Raw genomic sequence first — 17,868 nt, 5'->3', positions numbered from 1 at the left:
CTCTCAAAAGTGAAAATATTGGGAAAAATCTTGAAATTCATCTACAAATTACAATATTGATTCCAAACATGTCCATTAGAAATCTTTTATAAACAAAACTCTGCATGATTTTATCATCTACATGAACTATTTGTACTATGTCCTTGATCAATACACTCTAAAGCACACTGAAAAGACTAAATAGCCTTTCTCAGAATTTCTGTTTTGCCTCTTTCCAGTGGAGTGAGTTGCTATTGTTTTGATTGTTTTTGTCATTGGAAAGCTAATCCTTGGCTTGCTTTCTATCTTTGCCTTCATGAGGGAAAGTGGCAGTCCCTGGGCTGGTGCTCATGATGTTCACACTGGTTCTACACTACAGAGTCAATCCTCCCAGAAAACACCGTCTCAGACAAATCAAACTTGAGTCTCCAAAGGGATTCCAAATCCCATAGAGTTGAATGCTGTTGAAGCCACACAACCATCAAAAGCCCTAGTGTGGGAAGAGGAATGGGAGGCTTGGAATTGATCATGTACTACAATTCTGCCTAAAATAGAGAGAAGAAACAACAGATAGCAAGCAATAAATAAAATTTAACATTGATATTCATAATATGTTATCACACCCTTGAAATGTAAGAGAAGAACAGGCATCTAACATGAGCCAAATAAAGTTCCCTTGTTAACAATTGCAGCCATTTAGTCATTAAGAAGAAATGTGATCATCTTTTCAATTTACAAGAATGATATACAAGAAATAGCACAGACTATATTTGGAACATATTTTTATCAAAATCTGAAGATAACAATTGAATATATACTAGTGTATATTTTAAGAATATTCTATGTTTTATAATTAGTGAAAAATTTAAACACTTAAAACTAGTACTAGTACCCTAAAATGTAACTTTTTAATGCTATATAATTAAACAAAAGTAAACAGAAACAAACAAGAAATATCTTCATACCACTGACTGTTTGTCTTCATTGGCATATGAAAATGATTCCTCCAGTGACTCAATTTCTAAGTCTGATTCTGTAGGTAAATATATTCAGTTAACTTGTGAAGAACTATTATGTCTTAAAACTGGTCTTTTATAGCAACATATAAGTGTATACAGTTACTAATAATGTTTTTTCTATTTTTATTATATCTTTTCTTTATTTACATTTAAATGTACTATTAATCTTTTTAAATTAACAATTTCAATTAATTATAATATTGAGCTGGTTGTTTATACTCTTAAAGATAATTCTAATTGACTAACTAGTCAAAAGTTCACTTAAAAAATCAGTAGATGGCAACATGTTCAAGGTACACAAGCATTGAAAAGATCCATCTATAACCACACCTATATAAATTAACATACCTACAGAACAAATCATACTTCATAGCAGTGAATTGTTTCAGACTGTAGAATAACTTATTTCATAATACATTTTAAACTACTTGTTTACCTATTTCTTTACAAAAATAGTTGATAACTTAATCTGTTTTGGGGGTAATCAGCCTGTTTCTCACATTTAAAAGGTTTATGTATACTGTCATAAAAGTTTTGAGTTTTAATACTCAGCTTTACATAAAAACGGTTCTGTGATTCTAGCTCTCTCTACCAAGTAAACAAGTCCTGTTTTCTGTCATATGTCTTACTCTATTGACTTTTCTTCCTTCCTAGAATTTTATCATTTTTTACGTGTTTCTACCTCTCACTTGTATACTAAAGATTATACTAAAGAAGATTGATTTTTATTAAATTATTTTATTTAGTTACATTTCAAATATTTTCCCCCTTTCCTGGTCTTCCCTCCCCAAGTTCTTCACCTCATCCCCGCTCCCCTTTGCTTATACCGTAGAAATTTTATGTTATCTTTTTACAGGTAGTTTTTCTTGATTTTACTCAATAATTCTTTGTAGCCGAACCAAAATGTTTTGACGTTAGATGCCACAATGTCCTTTAGGAAACATTAGGAGTGGCTAATAATAGTCAATGTCTTATTTGGCAATAGGTGATGAACTTAAGTAGATAAAGGAATGATGGGATGAGAATAGGAAATGTGATTAAAAGTGGGAGAGGCAGTGTGGTTGTATCTGGCCCTGTTATGAGGAGACCGTGCCATGGAATTAATAGTGTCAGGCAAAAGCCAGCAACAGGAAGAAGGACGAGAAGAACATTAGTCTAGAATCAGACTATAAAGCCTCTAATGGAGCTTTGGGTCACTTTGACCTAGGGGTTACAAACCATCATTCAGATTCATGTTTGCAGTGGAAACAGATCACTCATAAAGTAGTCTCACCTGGAAATGAAGCTCCTGGAATAGAAGCATGTGTAGTAGAATGAGAAATATATAATTCCGGTCTGCATAGCAGAATTACAACTCATAATAGTTAAATTCTTGATTTTCATCAGTTTTGTTTTTTTGTCTTTCACTATTATTTTATTGGATGTTTTCTTTATTTACAATTCAAATATTATCCCCTCTCTAGGTCTTCCCTTCTGAAACACTCTTTCTCATCTCCCTCCCCCTGCCTTTATGAGAGTAGTCCCCCACCCACCTACCCACTCCTGCCTTCCTGCTCTGGCATTCCCCTACACTGGGACAATGAACACCCTCAGGACCAAGGGCCTCTTCTCCCATTGATGCCCAACAAGGTATCCTCTGCCACATATATGGCTAGAGCCATGGGTCCCCCATGTGTATTCTTTGGTTGGTGGTCCAGTCCCTGTGAGCTCTAGGGGTTCTGGCCTATTGACACTGTTGCTACCTCTACAGGGCTACAAAGCCCCTCAGCTCCTTCAGTCCCGTCTTCATCTCATCCATCAGGGACCTTGTGCTCATTCCAATGGTTGGCTGCAAGTATATGCCTCTGTATTTTCCAGGCTCTAGCAGAGCCTCTCAGGAGACAGCCAGATCAGGCTCCCAACAGAAGAACTTCCGGCATCCTCAATAGTGTCTGGGTTTAGCAACTTTATATGGGCAGTCTCTGGATGGCCTTTCCTTCAATTTCTGCTCCACGTTTGCCTCCATATTTCCTCTCATGAGTATTTTGTTTCCCTTTCTAAGAAAGCACTTAAGGATCCACACTTTAGTCTTCCTTCTTCTTGAGCTTCATATGATCTGTAAATTGTATCTCAGGTATTCAGAGATTTTGGGCTAATATCCACTTATCAGTGAGTGCATACCATGTTTTTTCTTTTGTGACTGGGTTAATTCACTCAGGATGATATTTTCTAATTCCATCCATTTGCCTAAGAATTTCATGATGTCATTGTTTTTAATAACTGAGTAGTATTCCATTGAATAAATGTATCACATTTTCTGTATCCATTTCTCTATTGAGGAACATCTAGGCTGTTTCCAGATTCTAGCTATTATAAATATGGCTGCTATGAACAAAATGGAGCATGTGTCCTTATTACATGTTGGGGCATGTGGCATTAATGAGAGGGGAGGCCTTTGGTTCTGTGGAGGCTTGATATCCCAGAGAAGGGTGATGCTAGATAGGTGAGGCAGGAGAGGGTGACTGGGTAAAGGTGCACCCTCATAGAGGCAAGAGTGGAGAAGGGGGATGGGAAGAGGGTTTTTGAAGGAGTAACTGGGAAGGGGGATATCAATGTAAATGAATAAAATGATTACTAAATAAATAAAAGTACAGAATTAAAAGTTTAAGCACTACACCTCAAATGTTTGTCATGTAATATACACCTTTAAGTTAGGGTAGAATGCAAGCATTTCAAACATTTTAATGGACTTTTATTCAAAATTATTTCTACTATATTAGTTACCTTTTATGAAATGATGTGATTCTGTCAACGTTCCTACTTCATTCAGATTGGGCACTTTCCCTTTAGTGGAAGACTGGATTGATTTAAACAGAGGGCATGTAATTTTTTTAAACTTCAGATGACATATAACTAATAATTACAGGAATAAACAGGAGTAATTACCTTCAAGGTAGGATTCGTCCAAACTTGAACTTAAAAGCAAAAGGAAATATAATCAATGTGTTATAAACACATCATCAATCATATATCTGTACTAATAAAAATAAGCTCTCATTTCTGACTTTGGTTTCAAATATTCAGAGATAATTTCCCTGCTTTAGAGAACCATATGACAGAAATTTAGTAATGGAAATATGTACATAAAAATAAAATTATTTTCTAAAAATCTTAATTTATGCATGAAATAGATTATTCTTTAATTAGATGAACTTGGTATATCATATTATGAAGTGGCAGAGCAGCTGAGACAGGATCATTCCTGACTCCATCTGCACCCAGGAAGTGGGGCTGTTCTGCAGCCCTCTGTACACAGTTCCTGCTAGAGGAGAGCTTGTCTCCAGGGAGTGCTCTGACCCCCAGACTCAGAGGTGAGATCACCATTTTCTCTCCAGTGACTGTCTAAGATGGGAACAGCCATGTGCACACAGGCCACAGAAGTGGCAGTGCAGCTGGGACTGGGTCCTTCCTACCTCCATCTGCACTCAGGAGGTAGGGCTGTTCCACAGCCCTATGTGCACTGGTCTTATAAGGAAAGAGCTGGACTCCCAGGAGTGTTGAAACAGGCTTACAGGCCCTCAGGAGGGACATCCTCAAGCCAGAGACAGTAAGAGCAACTAACACAAGACATTACCAGATGGCAAAAGGCAAGTGCAAGAACCTTACCAACAGAAACCAAGGCTACATGGCATCATCATAACCAAGATCTTCTACAACAGCAAGTCATGGATACCCCAACACACCAGAAAAACAAGATTTGGATTTAAAATCACATCTCATTATGCTAATAGAGGAGTTTAAGAAGGACATAAAGAATTTCCTAAAAGAAATACAGGAGAATGGGTAGACGATCTTAAAGAGGAAACACAAAAATTCCTTAAAGAATTAGAGGAGAACACAGCCTAACAGGTGAAGGAATTGAACAAAATCATCCAGGATCTAAAAATGGAAGTAGAAACAACAGAGAAATCAAAAAGGTAGACAATTCTGGAGACAGAAAACCTAGAAAATAGGTCAGGAGTTATAGATGCAAGCATCATCAACAGAATACAAGAGATGGAAGAGAGAATCTCAGGTGCAGAAGATTCCATAGAAAACATTGTCACAACAATCAAAGAAAATGCAAAATACAAAAAGCTCCTAACCCAAAACATCCAGGAAATCCAGGACACAATACAAATACCAAACCTAAGGATAATAGGTATAGAAGAGATTGAAGATTTCCAATTTAAAGGGCCCATAAATATCCAACAAAATTATGGAAGAAAACTTCCCTAACCTAAAGAAAGAGTTGCAAATGAACATACAATAAGCCTACAAAACTCCAAATAGTTTGGACCAGAAAAGAAATTCCTCTCGTCACATAATAATCAAAACACCAAATGTACAAAACAAAGAAAGAATATTAAAAGCAGTAAGGGGAAAAAAGTCAAATAACATATAAAGGCAGACCAATTGGAATTATACCAGACTTTTCTCCAGAGTCTATGAAAGCCAGAAGATTCTGGGCAGATGTCACACAGATCCTAAGAGAATCCAAATGCCAGCGCAGGCTACTATACCCAACAAAACTCTCAATTACCATAGATGGAGAAACCAAGTTATTCTAGACAAAACCAAAATTTACACAATATCTTTCCATGAATCCAGACCTTCAAAGGATAATAAAGGAGAACTCCAACACAAGGAGGGAAACTATACCGTAGAAAAAGCAAGAAAGTAATCTTCAACAAACCTAAAAGAAGACAGCTGCAAGAGCAGAATTCTAACTCTAACAACAAAAATAATAGGAAGCAACAATAACTTTTCCTTAGTATCTCTTAATATCAATGGACTCAATTCCCCAATAAAAAGAAATGGACTGCTGGGCGTGATGGCTCACGCCTTTTATCCCAGCACTTAAGAGGCAGATGCAGGTGGAATTCTGAGTTCGAGGCCAGCCTGGTCTACAAAGTAAGTTCCAGGACAGCCAGGGCTACAGAGAAACACTGTCTTGGGAGAAAAAAAAAAAAAAAAGATATAGACTAACAGGCTATAACAGGCTGGATATGTAAATAGGACCCAGCATTTTGCTGCATACAGGAAACCCACCTCAGGGACAAAGACAGACACTACCTCAGAGTAAAAGGCTGGAAAACAATTTTCCAAGCAAAGGGTCCCAAGAAACCAGCTCTAGTAGCCATTCTGATATCGAATAAAATCGACTTTCAACCTAAAGTTATCAAAAAGAATAAGAAGAGACACTTCATACTCATCAAAGGTAAAGGACAAAGAAAAAAGACAAAAAGGGGAGTTTAATAGGAGTAAATATGAACTGAGTACAGTATTCATGCATGAAAGTATCTTGCTAAAATCCCATTATTTGCTAACCAAATACTTACAACTTTACATCCTGATTAATGGGTTATTTCCACCCTGAATTACCAGTTATTGATAAAACTTAGAATAATTTCAGCTTTAGCCTCTCTGTGTTTCCTCCATGGTGCTGTAAGCATGTCCCAAAGTAAATTACTAAAGTAAACTCATTATTTCTCTTGACCTTATTTTGCCATATTATGACTGACAACCCAAAAGATTCTTCTCTGCATTTCAAGGTTGTGGTCCTGGAATTCAAGTGTTAATAATTGTGTTACATGTTGCCTCCAGAAGAAATTGTTGATACGTCTCCTAGAGACATAGTTTGGGGAGACATATTGGAGCAAAGTACACAATAATTGAAAGGGTGTAGCAAGAAAGACCAAAAGTATGTAATATAGTAGATATATTTGAAAATATAGATATTTGAAGAGGACCTTTGCTGGTAGGACCCAAAGTAAATTGCAAAGAAAGAGAATAGAGAGCCCATATAAGGAAAAATGCACATATAAATTTATCTCCAGCATCTATGTAAAGCCTGGTTTGGCAGTGTGTATCTGTAATACCAGGACATCTACTATAAAATGGTGATTGAAAACAGAAGAGTCTAACTTAAAAAATGTAATAGATGGTTCATTAAAGTTCTTTTAAATTATTAGATTGCAGCATTTATTATTTCTTTTCAACTGTTACACTGAACAGAGACCTGCTTGCTGTGTGCACATGTGACTCTACAGAGACAGCGGCTACTTCTTTGTCATTTATGAGACACACCGCACCAAAGCATATGTTCCATCTTTCTTGGAAAAACAACAGTTTTTTAGTTCATCATTATGGATAACCGTGACCCCCTCCTTTCCCTCTCATGCCTTCCAATGCAAGGACACAATGTCTTCCATTCTACACTCTAGTTCCGGTACTGGCACTCGAGCTGTTTGTGCTAGCGAGCTCTATGTCCCCCTGCTGCTGGTCCAGCGTCAGCAGTGGCAGACTGGGTCTCTATTATCAACTCATGCTTTCCTGAGTTAGATAATCAGTTTCAAAAGGAATATTCAGGTTATTTAACATTGTTTTTAAGTGGCTGTATCAGAAAAAAAAATCTATTTTTTTAATAAAACTATTTCATCACTTGTTTAAAAATGTATTTTGGATCTGAGTTTGGTGATATTATTTCAGCTGCTGCTGTACTACCACAGATTATTGGCTTTTAGTTTCCTAAAGAGAAAAATTGCCTTCTTACTAGAAACTCTTTGTGTATTGCCAGTTTTTCTATTTGGGAAAATCTGAGGATTTACTGTGGTTAGTAGTACAGAAGAAATGTGGATTTGATGAACTAGTGCCTATGATTTTAACTTATGTTTGATATATTGTAGTAGGGTTATAAATGTTGATTATTTTGTGACAACAGCCCAGAATTGTCACTTGTATGTCAGCAGAAGCTATGACCTCTGCTTCCAAAGTTATTTAATTTTCTCAGTGTTTGGATGTTATTTTTTTGTAAGTATGTTAATAAAATTGTAAAGAATTGGAAAAATATAAATATTCTTAACTCAAGCATTTGCTGAATCATTTTTCTACAAAACTTGTTTGTATAAAACTCTCTGAAGAGTTGACTTTTCTCCGTTTTCATACCCTGGAAATCACATTTTGTAAAACTGGGGACCATTCATAATTGTCAGGTACTTTTAAAAATTATCTCAGAACATCACTTTTATATATAGATATAAAATTTTTTGAAAGCAAAGAAGATTAAATACATATGTGGCCCCAGATGTTTGTATAACTCTAGGATGATCTAGACTATGTATGTTTAAATTGACGCAATTCACTGTACAGGTGTCCAGTTTTGACAGTAGATCACATGAAGTTTGATTTGCAAACATTTCTATAGCTGAACTTGTAATATGTGGTTGCCTCCTTAATAATGTTAAAAAGAAATGAAAACAGCAGACTCCAAGTTCATGGGCCAGTTAGCCTGGCATACAGAGTGGTGAACAAGATACCCTGCTTCAAGCAAGGCAAAAAAATAAAACTGAGGTTATCTTGTGGCCTACATATGTGCACCATTGCACCACTATTTCCATATTCACATATAGTAAACATTACACACACACACACACATTTATATGTGTTTACATTTTATGCACACAAAAAACTGGAACTTTGGGACGCTGGAGTTGTAAACAACCTCTCCATTTGAAATTGAGATTGATCACCATGGCAATAAGTATGGTATGAGTGTGAATACCACAGGTACATATGATAAGAAATGATTTTAACAACAAACTAGAAAATATATAACATGAATTGGAAGTCAGTGAATGTTACTATGAGTACAGCATGTATGCAAATGGGTTATTCCTATATGAATAATGTAAAATATTTGCAATTACTTTAAATATTTAAGTATTTTATTTCTATTAGAACTGGACTCTGCCATTCTGATATTAACTGTTATTTAAATTAATTGCATTAAATCATTTCTCTCTCTTTCTCTTTCTCTCTGTCTCTGTGTCTCTCTGTCTCTCTGTCTCTGTCTCTGTCTCTGTTTCTGTCTCTCTCTCTCTCTCTCTCTGTGTGTGTGTGTGTGTGTGTGTGTGTGTGTGTGTGTGTGTGTGTGTGATCTTGTGTAAGGTGGTGCATGCATGCCAGGTGGTCTCTGGAATTCTATCTACCCTCACCCAGTACTGGGCTTACTAGCATGAACCATGACATTCGGGTTTTTACATAGGATATGTATTCAATTTCATCTCCCCGTGTTTCCATAAAAACACTTCGCTGACTGAGCTCTGAACTCAGCACTGTTAGTTTTCTTTCTCTGAACCTTTCTCTGCCATAGTATCCTATGTTGAGGTAACTAATTTTGAATTACCAGAGTACTCTGCTTTTAGTATATACCAGACTCATCAGTTGTTAATTCCCTTGTAGGAAATACAGTGATCATATTTGAGGCCTTGAAATTCAAACACAAAGCAAATTTATGTAAGTCAATGAATAATAACTATAATAAAAATCATAATTAGAAAGAAAACAATAAAAATGAAAAAATAAGATAGTAAAAACAACTGAGCATGTGAATTTATATTTATAGTCTTGAATATTCATTCTCAAAGATAATACACATTTTATAGGAATTCAAATCTGACAAATTAAGAAAAATAGTGGAAAGTTTTAAATTTTGTATTTTATGATTTCTTGCTACAGACTTCATAGATTCAGAACTGTAACCAAATTAGAATATAAATTATTAGATTATAAATTAGAATATAATTTATAGAGTGCAAATAAGCTGCATAATCATGAATGTGTTCCAACTTGATTTCATGGGTATGTTCTATCTTCACTGTAGAAGAAACTACCCTATAAATGGAACCAAAGGAAACTTTGCTCTCTCAGAAACACTTGCTCCAGGCTCTACCATAGCTGAGGACATGGGTAGATAGCTCTGCCATTGCCATTCCAAGTCAACACAGGAAATCTTAAGAAATATTGGGATTCACAACAGGACATTTTAGGGTGCAGACATAAAAGGACCCACAGGTGGCTTAAAATTTAGAACTTTAAACACCTGCCCCTTTCCTTCATTTCCATTCTGTTCTACATGTAACATTTCACCTTTCTCCTCCTCTTCATCGCTCTCCTAACATTCCTTAACTGTGAAAATACTCACAGAGCACTCATACACCTAGTACTGACCACAATTGAAAAGATTTACTAATTTCTTTCTTATTTCCCCAGAGTCCTTGCACATTCATGAACTGGTAACAATAATTACATTCCTTCAGTGACATTTCTTAGTTTTACCTGTTGTTAAAAATCAATTGAGGAGAGGTACAATTGGAGGCACTTTACTTCCATTTTTCTTTGTTATTCATTAAAAGAACAATTCTTTGGTTATTATATTTCATCAGTATTAGCAGTATAAATAAGCATTCAGTCTCATAATATTTAATAGAATATAGTTCTTACCATCTGCTGCTTCTTTTGTTTCACTTTTGTCTCCTTCCTCTCCAGCTCCATGTATATTATTAGGACACGTAGCGAGAGCGTACTTAGAAATATCTGGCTAAAATTAATATCAAAAATGAAGTAATTAATGTTTTCTGAATTATTTTAAGATATGTGAATTTCCCATTTTAAGGAAACTATTTATAAAACAAGAGTGTCCCTAAAAATACAATTATTTCAGCAGCAAGCCTTGTACATGTTGACTAGATTTAGCCTATTTTTCACCACTATGTAAAACAAAGATGTTTACAAGAGACATGTTCACAGATAATTACTTACTTGTACATATTTTATAAAATAAGTTATCCTACCTGACTTCAAGCTATAGTACAGAGCAACAATGATAAAAACAGCATGGTATTGGTACGGAGACAGGTTCATTAATGGAATAGAACTGAAGACCCAGAAATAAAGTCACACACATATGAACACTTAATCTTTGAAAAAGATACACAATAGAGAAAAGAAAGCATCTTTTATAACTGATGCTGGTATAACTGGCAATATGTATGTAAAAATGAAAATAGATGTATATTTGTCACCTTACACAAAGCTCAAGTACAAGTGGATCAAGAACCTCAACATAAAACCAGATACACTGAATCTAATAGAAGAGAAGGTGGGAAAAAGCATCAAACTCATTGGCACAGGGGAAATTTTCTAGACAGAACTCCAATGGCTCAGGCTCTAAGATAAAGAATTGATAAATGGGACCTCATGAAACTGGAAAGCTTCTGTAAGGCAAAGGACACAGTCAAATAGGACAAACTGACAACCTACAGAGTAGGAAAAAATCTTCACTAAACCCACATCCGATAGAAGGCTAATATCCAAAATATTTAAAGAACTAAAGAAACGAACCAATAGAAAAAACAAAAAACACAATTGAAAAATGGGGTAGAAACTAAGCACAATTCATAACAGAGGAATCTTGAAAGGCTGAGAAGCACTTCAGGAAATTGCCAAAGTACTTAGTGCTCAGGGAAATGCAAATTAAAACAACCTTGAGATTCCACCTTACACCAATCTCAATGGCTAAAATAAAAAGCTCAGTTGACAGCACATGCTGGCTGGTATGTAGAGAAAGAGGAACACTCCTCCGTTGCTGATTGGATTGCAAACTGATACAACCACTCTGAAAATCAATCTTGTGGTTCCTCAGAAAATTGGAAATAGATCTACCTGAAGATTCAGCTATACCACTCTTGGGCATATATCTAAAAGACACCCTAACATGTCACAGGAGCACATGTTCCACTATGTTTATACTTTCCTTAATTGGGATAGCCAGAAGCTAGAAACTACCCAGATGTCCCACAACAGAAGAATGGATACAGAAAACATGGTTCATTTACACAATGCTGTACTACTCAACTATTAAAATTGATGAATTCATGAAATTCTTTGGCAAATGGATGGAACTAGAAAATATCATCCTGAGTGAGATATCTTACGCCCAAAAATACATGCATGGTATGTACACACTAATAAATGGATATTAGCTCAAAACAGTACAGATTACCCAGGAAACAACCCACAGGATTCAAGGTTAACAAGTCGAAGGATCCAAGTGAAGAGGCCTCAATCCCACTGGGGAGAGATAAGAAAGCAGTCATCAGGGCAGACGAGGGAGGGATGTGGATGGGGAACATGATCAGGTATTGGGAGACAGGGAAACAGGACTGAAGCCCTGAGAGCCAGAAGAAAGAATTGAAACAGGCAACCTTGAGAGGCAGGAGGTGGGGGACCAACTATTAGAATGGAACTTGGAACATGATGTGCATACAATATGTATATATGAAAATTTCTAAAATAATCAATTAAAAATATTTAAGTTTTAAACTTGCTTTAGGGCATACTAAATAAAGAGGACCACTTCACTCCTAGAACTGAAGGATGGTTTGCACAATGTAAAAAGTTTGCATCCTCAAATAAAAGTTTTCACTTCTAGAAGAGAAACTTTATGTGGTTATATATTAGGTCCTTATAACTACTTGTATTATGTAAGAAAGAAATTTAAGATCTCATTTCAAAGTTCATGCAGCATTTCTATCAACGTATAAACAGCATAATAATTCATTTTTCTAATTATGCCATATAAAATGTTATTTCAGGTTTGAAGAAGATAATCTATTATGAAAGTATCAAGCTATCACTACCCTCCCAGATGATTTTTAAAGAAATCCTTTTTAATGAGGTGAAATATATTTACATCTGTATCTAGTATCCACAGTAGGAAAGAGAAGTATGGTTAAAATCTTGGTCGGCTTTTTCGAAGAGTTTTAACAAGAAAACAGTTGATGGGAAATTGATGTGTACTAGAAAGCAACTCTGAATTGTTGGGGTTGGCCCTGCTGCTGTGAAGGAGCAATTTCAACCCAGATTCAAGGTCTACCCTTAAAAGGAGACAGGAAGTACAAACTGGGCTCAAGGTCTACCCCTAAAAGGAAACAAGAAATGACAAAATTAATGCCTTCTGCTACTACACAAGAATATGAATGCTAAAGTAGATAGCCTGACACAAATGATGTGAGATATCCATCTTCTGAAGATATTTTTAAAAGTAGATATCCATCTTCCATAAATATTTTTGTATCCTCTGTTGACAATATTTTCTCCATTGTGATTCTGTGATGAATATCACATGAGAATGAGTAATGAATTACAATGAGTGGCATTTATCCATATATCATTGATTATATTTGAAAACTACTTTGCTATGGAAATTCTCTTTGTAATAAAATTATTGTGAACAATATATTTCACTCAAATGATTTACTTGATCTTTGTTGTTTATCAAATTTAAAAAATGTTCAATTATTACTAGTCACAATCTTGGGGAAATGTATTTTTCAGTAACTATTATTTTTATTGTCAATAAAATTATAACAAGTAGATCACTATAGAATTCCAAGAGTACACCTGACAAATACATTTCTGTACTAACAAATCAAGTTTAAGAAGCAAACTCTTACCTCATCATCAAACTTGCATGCATTCTCATTTGATTTAGAAAAGGTAGATCCAGAAGTAGGGTCATTGGGGCGCCTACAGAGCAAGTCCATAGTAAACATGGGTGAGTGAACCTCTTAAAAATATGAGAAAGTGTGCATACTGAGTTATATTTTATAATCATAATTGATATGAATAGAGACTAACTTCTTATTTACAACAAAAATGTCCAACTTTCAGTTTCCTTTTTGCCTCTGCCTCTTCCAGTCTAGAAAAGGCTTAATATGTTCAGACATTTTATTCCATACCAATAGTGATAACAGAATTGCTGGAAGGACCTTAGATGAATTTGATTTCACACACTGCCTAAACTGAATGCAGATTTCAGAACCTATTCAGTGGATCCCAAAACATATGCTACTTTAATTCAAAAGAGAGCCTGCTTCAAAGTATGTTTTATTCATCCAGAATATTGAAGTCATGTTTTTCTGCAATGAAAGCAGCTGTAAAAAAGAAATTATTAATTTCCCTTTAGCTAAAAAAGAGTAAAAGGAGGTTTTCGAAACATCTTAAATGTTTTAAAATTAATTGTAATAAATAAATAAATAAATATCCAAATGTGTATGCGATCATTGGGAATGGCTTTCCCAATGAGAACAGAACAGAAAATATGTAGTATATTTTCATTCAATATTTAAATGTGATGCCTTGTATCTAGGCTTGAGGGTTTAATGGACTCCAATCAATCTATGGAAATAAGTAAGGAAATACATGAGGGACTAAGGAAGGCTGATAATCAAATCATGGAAGCACTATTCGAAATGCAATTATACAATCAGATAAATAAATTTTTAACAGAAAAACTAAACATTTAGTATGGTGGTTATAAGAAATAGCTGTCAAACATAAATATTAAGGGTGCTGCAGGGTAGAATACTGTACAAATGCTTTTTCATCTATGCATTCCATGATTAGGAAACATAATTATATAATTTTATAATTATATGATTCTTACTTGTCTAATGACTTGTCTTCAAAAAACTTGTATTCTATTTAAGAAAAAAGAAATATATTTAAACAGAACAATTAAAATCTAAAATGTTAAAAAATATATGACTCTGGGAACAGGGAAATGGATGGAACTAGAAAATATCATCCTCAGCGAGGTAACCCAAACCCAGACAGACACACATGCTATGTAGTCACTTATAAGTGGCCATTAGCCTTAAAGCACAGAATAACCACACTACAATTCACAGACTACCAAAAAAACTAAGTAATAAGGAAGGCCAAAGGTAGGGTGTATCAATCTCACTCAGAAGGAGAAACAAAATAGTCATCAGAGATAGAGGAAGAGTACTGGGTGGGAGAGGGGTGAGGTGGGGGACAGGAGATGGGGATCAGGTGGGGGAAGAGGAGCTGAGGGAGAGGGTTGTGAGTGAGATTAGAAATTGATGCATATCTTGGAGTAGCTGGAATCTTGTGACAGGGGAGGTTCCAGGGAGTCTATGGGGGTGATCCTAGCTGAGACTCCTACCAGCAGGGCATATGGAGATTGAAGTGGCCACCTCTGTAACCAGGTGGGACTTCATTGCATGGAGAGAGATATCAACTCACCCACAAACCTTCAACCCAGGGATAAAGAGGAAGCAAAGATTGAAGGAAAGTTCAATCAATGACTGGCCCAACTTGAAACACATCCCATGACTATAAACACATCCCATATAAGAGAGTCAGTTGCTGACACTTTTAATGATACTCTGCTATGCTTGCTGATAGGACCCTAGTTTAAAACTCTTTCATGAGAAACTTCACCTAGCAGCTGATGGAATCAGTTGCAGAGATACACAACCAAACATTAAGCAGTGTTTGGAGCATCTTGTCTAAGATTTCAGGATAACATTGAGTAAGCTGAAGGGGTCAAGGACACCACAAGAAGACCTACTATCCTGGGATTATAGGAGCTCACAGAGATTGAACCATCAATCAAAGAGCAAGCAGGAGCTGGACTTAGGTCTCCTCCACATTTGTACAGACTCACAGCTTAGTCTTCACATGGGTCCCCTAACAATTGGTGCAGAGATTGTCTCTGACTCAGTTTCCTGCTATTACATCCCCTTCTCATAACTAGACTACCTGGTTGGGCCTCAGTAGGAGAGGATGTGTCTAGGCCTACTGAGACTGGATGTCACAGGGTAGGGTGGTAACCAAAGAGATGTTTCCTTCCTTGAGGATAAGGGAGGAGAAGTGAAGGGAGGGATTTGTAAGGATGGGACTGGAAAGGAACAATGGGGTACCATAATCAGGATAAAAGCGAATAAATAAAGAGATAAATAACTATTTAAATGTATTTGAAAGAATTCCCATTTGCAGGCAAATGTATGAAACTAGAAAATATCATCCTGAGTGGTGAGGTAACTCAAACCCAAAGGGATGTGCATGGTATGTACTCACTAATAAGGGGATATTAGCCAAAATAAATAATTGAATGAAAAATAAATTAATAAATAGACAAACAAACACAGACTACCCAATACACAGTCCACAGAACTCTCAAACAAGTCAGCAAGCTGAAAGGCCCAAGTGAGGATGACTCAGTCCCACTTGGGAGGGAGAAGAAAGCAACTATCATGCAGGAGGGAGGGAGGGACCTGAGAGGGAAAGGAGACAGGGATGGGCAAGAGGAACATGATCTGGTCTTGGGTAGGGGAAAAGGACTGAAGCCCTGAGGGCCAACAGAAAGAATGGAAACAGGCAACGTCAGAAGGTCGGAAGTAGAGGGGACCCTCCAGAAAGTGCCAGAGACCTGGGAGGTGAGAGACTCTTAGGACTCAAAGAGACCCTAGAGGAAATGCCCTACAGTGGGGAGAGGGAACTTGTAGAGCCCACCTCCAGCAGAAAGACAGGGCATCAAGTGAGGGAATGGGATGCTATCCCATAGTCACAACTCTGACTGTGATAATTGTCCTGGTCTGATAGAACTGCAGGGATGGAAATGGAGAAGGCCCAAAGTGGGATCCAGCTCAAGGGGAGGCCCCAAGACCTGACACCTTTACTGAGGCTATGGAGTGCTCACAAAAAGGGACCTATCATGACTGCCCTCTGAAAGACCCAACAAGCAGCTGAAAGAGTCAGATGCAGTTATTTGCACTAAACCAATGGAGAGAAGCATCTGGCCCTGTGGTTGAATCAGAGAAAAACTGAAAGAAGCTGTAGGAGGATCAGCAGTCTCAATTAACCTGGACCCCCAAGTCCTATCAGACACTGGATCACCAACAAGGTAGCATACATCAGCTGATTTGAGGTCCCCAACACATATACAGCAGAGGGCTGCTAGGTCTGGGTTCAGTCAGAGAAGATTCACCTAACCCTCAAGAGACTGGAGGTCCCTGGGAGTTTAGAGGTCTGGTAGGTTGGGGTGGGTCACCCTTGTGGAGACATGGGGGTGGGGAGGAGTTATGGGATGTGGAACAGTTAGAGGATTAAGCAGGAGGGGAATAAAATCTGGAGTGTAAATATAATAATAATAATAATAATAATAATAATAATAATAATAATAATAATAAAAAGAAGGCATGCAGTTCTGGGTTCAATCCCTAGTTCCAAAAAATGTTCCATATTTTAATAAAGGAAGTGCTGACTATGTGCTACATGTGTCTAACCTCAACAACTAAGAAATCAGAGCAGCTTAAATCTGGAGTTCAAAACCAACTTCAATTACATAATAAGGTGGCAGTCAATCCAGGATAACTGAATCGTGTCTGGACATAGACAAAAATATATTTATTCAGCAATGTCACTATTTCTCTTATAACAAGAGACAACTTTGGTGAATGATAACAAAATCACAACAACAAAATGTTTGTGCTATTGCCTAAATAAAATATTTAAAAATATGTGAAGCAGTTCAATTATATATGCTTAGAACACAAGTAATAAAAGTGTTAGTTTGCATTGAATGTGTACTGATCATGAGTTTAATATTCAATTATCATTATCATAAGCCTTACCTTGAATGCCATCTTTATTTTTTCTACGTAACATTTCATCATAGTTCATAAGAATCTCTCGACTACTGCCATGTGCAAAACAAAAACAAAACATAAAATTACTATTTAAAAAAATTATCACCATGTTAAATTTTCCATAATGTTAAAAGGCATTATCATAATAATCAACAAAAAACCCCAATGTGTTATTTCCTTCCACTGTCATATAATCATATATTATAGCTGTCCGGAAATCATGAAATCCTTTTTTTTGTTCTAGTGCTGTGATAAAGTATCCTGTCAAAAAAAAAATTAGGGGAAAAAGTGTTTATTTTCACTCACAATGGTATAATATTTTTGCAGGAAGTTGGAGGCATTAGTTGCAGCATATCTGCCATCAAGAGCAGGAAGGAATGAATGCAAATTGATGTTCCTCACCTCATTTACTCTGTCCTTAAAGAATTCAAGACACCTGTCTAGGGAATGGTGCTGCTCAAAGCAGGCTGGGAATTCTCACATCTGTTAAAGCAAGACAATTCTTCACTTACCATCCTACAGGTCAATCTAATCTACAGGATCACTCACTG

General features: G+C 36.3%; 1 protein-coding gene across 1 annotated transcript in view; it reads right to left on the bottom strand.

Annotated features, from left to right (window-relative positions):
- Positions 1-17,868, bottom strand: part of LOC110306817 (uncharacterized) — a 176,441-nt gene that overhangs the window by 148,669 nt on the left and 9,904 nt on the right. Inside the window, 7 exon segments of the mRNA XM_085834585.1 lie at positions 945-1,012; positions 3,762-3,834; positions 3,924-3,952; positions 10,302-10,398; positions 13,316-13,388; positions 14,308-14,341; positions 17,303-17,367. Of these exon segments, the coding sequence (XP_085690711.1) occupies positions 945-1,012; positions 3,762-3,834; positions 3,924-3,952; positions 10,302-10,398; positions 13,316-13,388; positions 14,308-14,341; positions 17,303-17,367 (439 nt within the window).

The sequence above is a fragment of the Mus caroli genome, unplaced genomic scaffold (assembly GCF_978045245.1).
Source record: "Mus caroli unplaced genomic scaffold, Mus_caroli_1 scaffold_2, whole genome shotgun sequence".
Taxonomy (NCBI): domain Eukaryota; kingdom Metazoa; phylum Chordata; class Mammalia; order Rodentia; family Muridae; genus Mus; species Mus caroli.
The sequence above is the reverse complement of the archived record's forward strand: the minus strand, read 5'-3'. Positions and strand labels throughout refer to the sequence as shown.